Below are 9,005 nucleotides of genomic sequence, written 5' to 3' on the forward strand. Positions count from 1 at the left end.
TCTCTGGAGTCCCTCCCGGGTGTGCCGCCAGTCGTCATCTTGCTCAAGACCCTTGGCAATCATTCACTCATCATTTTATATTGGCTTTCCCCAACAAAGAAACAGAAGGGAAAAAATGAAACATTTTCAAGTTGAATTGTTATTTTAAATTACGTCGTGATTGGGTACTGCGATAGTTCTTTTGGATGAACTGGGCTGGAATGTTTTTTTCATATATAATGATTTCTTGATAGAAAGTTCTTTTTTATACATATATGAATGTCTGGATTTGTTTCTCTAGTGAACCAGCCTAACTAAGGTATATTCTACCAAAAATGTTTGATTTTAAAATATCCATTTAAGTAACCAACTTAATAAAGAAATACAGAGACTTTTTTTGGTCTCTGTTTGTTCTTTATGGTGGGTGGTGGATGATGTGCAGAAAGAGCACGCTCAACATCATCCTGTGCACTGAGGAAGCATCAGCCTTCTTCGGGTTGTTCTCTTTCACATTACAAGTTATATGACAACAAGTATTTGACATCAATACTATGACATGTTGAAAGTACTTTTTATTTTTTCTATCACAAATTTACTTGGTTTCACATGTATTTATCGTAATTGTTAACGATGTACTCTATGATTGCACACTATTTAAAAACAAGAATAAATATCTTGCAACAACCATATCAGTTTAAAAAGCAAGTCTCTTCTCCAACTAGTTCTGACAATTGTGTAGATATCAAACAAATTTCTGGCCAGGTAGGTAAAAAGGCTAAATGGAACATCCAGTATTTTTTTACATGGAGAGGTTCAATTTCATTTTATTTTGCATAAAGATCACGATAATTTATTGCTTCAAGTGTTCCTTTAAAAATAAGTTAAAATGTTTCCATATTACTTTTTTATTAAACATGTAATCATTCACTAGAACTTAATACCACTGGTTAATACACAATAAAAACACTATCAGCCACTTACATTTTCTTGAGGAAAAATGCTTGCTGTATTGTTAAAGCATTTGTTTACAATTTTACTTGATTTCCTAGACAGTTTGATATTTTCCTTTAAAATCTACAAATGTCTTGAGTCCAACCATTAAAACTATACAAAGCAAAAAACAAAACCACCCCCCAAATAAAACCCGACAAAAGCACATCCATTTTATTACAGAAGTTACATTAAATCACTGAGTAAAGCTTTTTTTAATGAACACGTTTGGAAAGCTAGCATTCAGTTCTAACACAGCCCTATTATCAACCTGTGAGCAGAAGGACACATCGAGCAAGGACAGGTCTTTACAGGACCCCAGGAGTTTTCTTAAAGATGCTGGACCGACCATTCTCGTTCCTGTTTAAAAACAAACAAACAGAGCACCTTAAGTATGATATTCCTAATAATGAGTCCCTTTCATTATTTACTATTGTTTTTCATTATTTACTATTGTGAAACACACATAAAATAAATTATCTTTTGGAAAGTATAAATTATAAAAAATAATAGACTTCATATTGAAATGACTTTGCAAAAGAAATTGCTACATTTTTCCAGTCAGTTTGTTATCTAAAATAAAAAATACAGCTTCCTTGGCTTTCGATCATCTTCCAGTCTCTCCTGAAGTCTAACCACAGCTCCTACTCATTAGGTCTGAATTATGCTGTTTCAAGCGTGCTTCTGTTTTAGATGATCAAAAAGCCTCAAAAAAATTAAGTATGATCATCTGTTTTATATTTGCCATGCTTTCCCATTAGATTTTGAATCTCCTGATAAATTAGGAGCTCCTCAAAGCCTCAGAGACTGCCAAGTTAAGAGATTTAGAGTGATTTAAACCGAGCTAGGACCCTCTGTCCTATGTTTTTACAATATAGTGCGTTTTGTTATCCATTCGTCATAGTTATGTTTTCAGAGTGCAGGCTCCTTCAGGGTAGGAGGCAGATATATCTTGTTCACTGTTGTATCTCTAGTGCTTAAAACAGTCCTTGACACACCATATGCTCAATAGATGTGCACTGAGTGAAAGAATAAAGGATGGATTGTTAACTTCCCAATATTAGCATCCTGGTTTAGACCCTCATTACATGAGTAGTCCAGCTAATCTTTCTGATTTTGATCTCTTCCTTCTCCAATACACCTGCTATTTTTCCCCAGATTAATATTCTTAGAACATGACTTTGAATATATCACTCAATTCCCTAATTAAAATCCTGTGGTAACTCTTATTTAATTTTGTACAGATTCCTCACATTGGTGTTAACACTTCTCCATGAAGGCTTCCGTTATACTGTCTATTCACCAAAGATTGTATTTTCAACCTCTATTCTGTTGTTTCATGCCGTCTTTTCCATGTGAAAGCCCTCCTGCCCCATTCACTTTTCAATGACCTATTTCAAATATCTATTAACTTTTAAAATAAAGTTTTCCTCATTTCTCTAATCAAATATGTTCTCTTTTTTCATTGAGCCCTATCAAAACGGAATGGCCTCTGCTTACATCATAGCTATTGGGATGTGTTTTACTTCTTATCACTTTACAAGCCCTGCAGGTAGAGACTGTATCTTACTTAGCTTTGTACTGAGGATCAGTAAATATCATCAGTATGAAACAGTGTGCCACTTATCACTCATATGTCTTAAGCACAAAGTGACAAATAAAACAATGACTGTCGTCTTGGCACAATGGAAGGAGGGAGTTTTCTAATACTAACGGATAACAGGAAACAAAAATCAAACACCTAATGGGTTGCTGATAATTTCTTCAAAAATGGCAGTGGATTTCTATACGCAGAAAAATGAGACAAAATCTGTGTGTCACAATATACACTAAAATAAATTCTACATGGATTAAGGATGTGAATGTGAAAACTAGAACCATACAACTCTTAGAAGGGCAATTGCAATCCTGCTTTTAATAAAGTATTGTCAAGCATACCAACAGCACACACAGCAAAAGACAAAGTACATAAACTCATACAAATAAAAAATTTGTTCATTAAGACTTTACAAAAAAAGTGAAAAGACAAGCTACCAACAGGAAGAGAATATTTTCAGAAATAAAATATCTGCGAAGAATCGAATAGCGTATACATATATACTCTGTGAGCTTGACATCAAGGACAAATAACCCACGGGCAAAGGGATTGAGGAAACACCAAAGAGGACCGGAAGACAGGCAGAAAGGGGGTGAGAGGCTACTCAATATCATTAGCCACTAGAGAGAGGACATAACCATCACTCCCAATAGGATGGAAGCAAAGCAGCAACAACAACAACAACTTAGAAAACAATAAGTGATGGCAAGGATGTGGGAAACTAGAACCCTACTCACTGCTGATGGGAAGGCCAAATGGTACAAGAAATCGAAAAAGGAGGTGCTCCCTCAAAAATAAAAATAGAACTACCATATGACGCAGTCGTTTCCCTCCCAGGTCTATACCTGAAACACGTGAACACAGAGACTCCAACAGATACTTGTACACTGATCCAAACTGCAGCACCTCGCACATTAGTCGAAAGGTAGAAATAACCTCAACGTCCATCAACAGAAGAATGGGTAAACAAAATGTGGCACGATGCAATACTACTTAGCCAGTAAGATAAATGAAGTCTTGACATATGACGCTACAATATGGAGATTAAACACACGCCGAGTGAAGTAAGTACATCTCACAAGGGTAACATATATAAAAAGACAAGGACACGTGAATGTATAAAACCAAAGCGTATTACTGGTTATCAGAGTTGGGAAGCAGGGGAGGATTATTGCTTATGAAGTAACTAAATTTCAGTTTCCAGCATTGGAAATAATTAAGGGTAGGATTCCAGAGCCAGTTAATGTAATTGCTGTCAGAAGTTGTGAGGTAACAGTGTGGGAAATGTATCAGCCATTCCCTGTCCCAGCAGGGCGAATAACGAAGGGAGCACAACCGTAAACAGACTTCTGGCCTGGAGGGCGGCACTGGGCACCCACCCATCTGGACTGGGGGACATTCATAAAAGTCAGTAGAGAGACCTGGAACTGTTTATAGACCCCTTTAATATATATATGTCTATCTAAATAAGATAGGAGGATAAACAATCCAGAGGAGAGACCAACCAGACTGACGGTTCCAGGGGGTGGAACTAGGAGGTAAAAGCTATATAGAGAAGTATAAATATAGACATATATATATGTAAATATATTAATATATGAAGATAGAGATATTGGTCTATGTACATATATTTATGTTAAAAGTATTAAAGTAGCAGATGGATTCTGGGCCTCTACTTAAGTCTTCCCTCAACACAAGAACACTTTGTTCTAATAATTGACACTGTGTGATACTCAACTTACCAACCATAATCACTGAAAACAAAATGGGTGCATAAGCAAATGTGGTGAAGGAAGCTGATGGTGCCTGGCTATTAAAAGATACAGCGTCTGGGGTCTTAAAGACCCCAAGCGGCCATCTAGCAGGGAGACAACAAAGACCACATGAAAGAAGCACACCAGCCTGTGTGATCATGAAATGTCGACAAGATCAGGTATCAGAAACTCAAAAACAAACAGTTACATTGATGTGAAGGAAAGGAGTCAGAGTGGAGACCCACATACCTGTAAACAACTGGACATCCCCTCACAGAAGGGTCACATGGAAGGGACGATTCATCCAGGGTGCTGCATGGCATCCACGAAATACACAACCTTCCTCTAGTTCTTTAATGCTTCCTCTCCCTGCTATCACGACCCCAGGTCTACCTCACAAACCCTGCAAGACCGGCATATGTGCCTTGGAACAGATATGTGCTTTCCATACGTGAATCCAGGACAGAAAACCCCTCATACACAGTAATGGGAGTAGTGATACCACAAGGGTCTGGGGAGGGTGGGGGGAGGGGAGAAAAGGGGAACTGATAGCAAGGATAAGTGTATAACCTTCCCCCCACCAAGGGGGATGAATAACAGAAATATGGGTGAAGGGATACAACAGATGGTATAAATATATATATAATTTATTAAGGGCTCAAGAGCAGCTGACATCAAAGGGCTAAAGTAGAAAGACACTGTTTTGAAATGGTGATGGCAACATATGTACAAAGTTGCTTGATATAATTGATTTATGGATTTTTATAATATTTGTAAGAGCCCCCAATAAAATGATTTAGAAAAACATTCACCCACAGAATTCTTCAAAACTGCAACAACAACAAAAATAAGTTGGGTGATAAATATACTTACAAGAAAACAAACAAACAAACAAACAAAAAAGAAAACAACAACAACAAAACAGTGGTGGCTGGAGCTACCTATGTGCAACCAAATACCTCGTAAGACTTGGCTCCTTGGTTTGGAGGTTTGGGGTCATGGTTTCATGATAACTACTTACTTGTTTAATAATGTGTTTGATGCTTCTGTTCTACATCCTACTTTGGTACCTAGTATCTGGTCTTAAAAGCTTCCAAATTGTCGTCCAAGGCACAACTGGCCTCTATTTGCTTTGAATGAGAGTAAGGAGAGTCAAGAATACGAGGAGGATATTGACTGTGTGGTTAACTGCCTACAGGAACAACTGCCTTCTCCATCAGGAGACCAGAAGAACTGGATGGTCTACCATTACAGAACACTTGGATCCAAAATTCTATAGAAGAATTCTAATCTAAGAGGGAAATGCAAACAGAATCTCAAATTCGCATGAGATGTTAGAAACCTTAAACCAACAATGTCCTCTGATTTTTTAACACCAAACAATAATTTACTAGTAAAGAATGTTTGCCATTATACTCCTTTAAGTACTATCTGTATGCTATTCAACCGACAGCAGCAACTCAAAAGATTAGACAGAAACCTTAAGAGGCAAGGGAGACAGTGGTCGGTGTAAGACATGAAAAAAAATTAATTATCAAGGGTTCACGAGGGACGAAGGGTTGGGGAGGGGGGAAAAAAACGAGGAGCTGATACCAAGGGCTCAAGGAGAAAGAAAATGTTTTGAAAATGATGATGGCAACACATGTACAAATGTGCTTGACAAAATGGATGTATGTATGGATTGTGATAAGAGCTGTAGGAGCCCCAATGAAATGAGTAAATTAAATAAACAACGTGAAGAGGCGGTGAGGTCATGTTCAAGAGGGAGGCACAACTCCAAAAGGAAGAGTGTGAATGTATGCGCAGCTGGGAGAATGCAATGGGAGAATGTATGCGCAGCTGGGACACTGACCTGTCCATGCTCAAACCGCAACCGGAATCTTCTCTGTTGTTCATTCTCAACAACCACAACAATCAAAATACATATTTTACTGTGGTTACACTTATGATCTATTTTTCTTGTATACTTCTGTCAAGTAACTTACTCGTTTAAAGTCAGGTCACTTGACAACTGACCCGCCAGGCACTTGTTTGAGGATCAGTGCTAAGGAAATCCTTGAGGCGCTATAGAATCTTTCAGATATGGGCTACTTGTCAAAACTAGTGTATGATGCCGTTTCTTTCTTCTTTTCCATTGGAAGGACCATTGTAAAATAGGTTTCCACAGATTCCCTGAAGTGCAAATAGCTAGTCTATGGAGTACTTGTATATCCTTCTCCATTTTTGAACACTTGGCAAAAGGAAAAGCCTGAGGAGTTTCAGGACTGGTGCTGGCAGTTCTGGTGAAAAGCTCCCTGGTACAAAGTTCTATGCAGCCATGCTGCTGCTCACCGAGAGGACAGTGGTGTGCACAGCGATGCCCATGTCACTGCTCCCTCATCCGCAACCCCATCCCACAGGCTCCCTTGCTGATGATGGCGACAGAAAGGACACAGAACTGCAATCCCAGAACCACAAGGTTTTCAACAGATCTGCGTTGGGATATATTCCAAAGACTAGGACTATCGGCAAGGAATCTGCATAGGATTACTTAATCAAGAGTTTATCATCAAGAAGCTTTACTTACCTTACTTGAACTCACTAAATGAATCAATTTCATCTTTTTTTGTCCTTCATAAAAGTGGGGACCACTCCTCATGTAAATTCTCACTGGCCTCACCACACCAAAAGAGTAAGCTGGAGCTTTCTCATAGGCTACTGTCCTCAGGCTGTGAACAAGTTAGGGCATTTCCACGGGCTGAGATTGCAGTCAGCACGGAAAATTGGTGATGGCAGGATTTCAAGTTCTATTTTACTTATGCTCATAGGTAAATTTTCTACCAACTGCTCTACCTTGCATTTCCTATCGAACCAAACTGTCGTACACAGAGAACATTTTTATTGTACCCAAGAATTTTTGTTTTCCTTTCCTCGCAAAAAGTCTGGAATCATAATTTATATCAAGGAAAGTGGTTCATACATCGTACCTTACCTAATATGTCCAGTTGCTGTAATCTGGTACAATTTCCTGCCAGCTCTTCAATGTCTGTGTCACACACAGACCTGTTGGCTGTGAGGAAGAGTTTCCGCAAGTTGGGCAGCTGGTGTGCCAGTCTGGCGAAGCACCCGGTGCTGCTCTGCAGAGTGGAGCACCAGCCGAGGTCCAGCTCCTCCAGAAGGTGACAGCCGGAAGCCAGCTCGGCGATCCCATTCTCGGTGATATTCTTGCATCGCCACAGATCCAGGGTCCGGAGCTTTTTACACTTGGCTCCTATCATGCTAGCTATCACGTCATAGTCTTCAATCTGGAAATGAAGCCATTCCAATCGCTTACATTTTATGTTCAGAAGTGGCAACTGTTTATAGCAAGTGAGAACAGTCTTAACCATATCTTATCACTTGCTTCCACATAAACATACCCACATTCTCATTAATACAGATCTGCCCATACATGCTCTCAGATCTACCCGTTGTAAACAGCGGTAATCCTTTCCTTAACAATCCATTGAACACAACTGCAGACAGATGATATCAATGCAGGAGAGCCCAAAGCAGTCTGACACCCCAGCCTCTCACAAAGAAAGTGAGGATTAAGCATTACTCTTTTATGCTTACCATTGTGACCTTAAGGCTGCTCATTGATGGGGCCTAGCTTTTTCTATTTTATACCTGCTTAATGGACATTCATAGGTACATACAATTTCCCTGACCGACATGTGCATTTTGGTAGGCTCTAAAATACTATATGAGCCACCAGTACTAATAAGGAGATTGGGGTTTTGGGTTACATGAGGCAATTGGGGACTGATTATACTATACTAAAATTATACTAGGGAGGGAGGGGAAAAATGAGGACCTAGTGTCGGGGGTTTAAGTGGAGAGAAAATGTTTTGAGAATGATGTACAAATGCGCTTTACACAATTGATGTGTGTATGGATTGCGATAACAGTTGTATGAGCCCCTAATAAAATGTTTAAAAAAAATAAAAAATAAAAATAAAATTATATTATACTATACTGATTATACTATGAGGCAATTGGGGACTGATTATACTATACTATACTATACTGATTATACTATACTAAAAGTGAATTATGTTAATCACTGTCAGTTACTGGTGAGTTTCGATACCTTATCTTATTGTCAAAGGAAAAAGGTCTAATCAAGGATTCCACCATTCATCTGTCAGTTTGTTGTACTGTGGTGGCTTGCTTGTTGCTGTGAGGCTGGAAGCTATGCTAGTGGTATTTGAAATACCAGCAGGTTCATCCATGCTAGATGAGTTTCAATGGAGCTTTTAGACTAAGATGAGTTAGGAAGTAAGTCCTGGCTATCTACTGAAAAAAAGGGAAGGAAGTAGTGAAAACTTTATGAGTAGCAGAACACTGTTTCATAGTGTAGGAAGGTGTGCCTCTGAGGTTGGAGGGCACTTACAATACAACGAGGGACTAGCTACCTCCTCAGAGTAGTCTCGGCCTTCATTCCAGAGAGGAAAGCTCTCGGGACCTTCCATTTGCTGATGGGATCACTTAAAGTGAGAAGAAACAGCTTCAAACATCCATTAATAATAAAGATGTGTCCATGATGCTCACTTTCCCAACACGATCACTGAAGGCAAAGTGAGTGCATAAGCAAAGGTGGTGAAGAAAGCTGATGGTGCCCAGCTATCAAAAGATACAGCGTCTGGGGTCTTAAAGGCTTGAAG

General features: G+C 39.1%; 1 protein-coding gene across 4 annotated transcripts in view; it reads right to left on the minus strand.

Moving 5' to 3' along the window:
* Window positions 1-533: 533 nt before the first annotated feature.
* Window positions 534-9,005, minus strand: part of FBXL4 (F-box and leucine rich repeat protein 4) — a 63,467-nt gene continuing 54,995 nt past the window's right edge. For 3 of the 4 annotated variants that reach the window (XM_045294577.1, XM_045294575.1, XM_004710903.2), the window contains exons 7-8: window positions 7,292-7,604; window positions 534-1,329 (exon numbers count right to left, since the gene is read on the minus strand). In XM_045294577.1, coding sequence (XP_045150512.1) covers window positions 1,166-1,329; window positions 7,292-7,604 — 477 coding nt within the window. In that variant the 3' untranslated portion in view covers window positions 534-1,165. Of the gene's footprint in view, window positions 1,330-7,286; window positions 7,605-9,005 lie in introns of all 4 variants that reach the window. The other variant, XM_045294576.1, reaches the window with a different exon arrangement.

Source organism: Echinops telfairi, unplaced genomic scaffold (assembly GCF_000313985.2).
Source record: "Echinops telfairi isolate 266 unplaced genomic scaffold, ASM31398v2 ScPeMD7_3533;HRSCAF=4204_0, whole genome shotgun sequence".
Classification (NCBI taxonomy): Eukaryota; Metazoa; Chordata; class Mammalia; order Afrosoricida; family Tenrecidae; genus Echinops; species Echinops telfairi.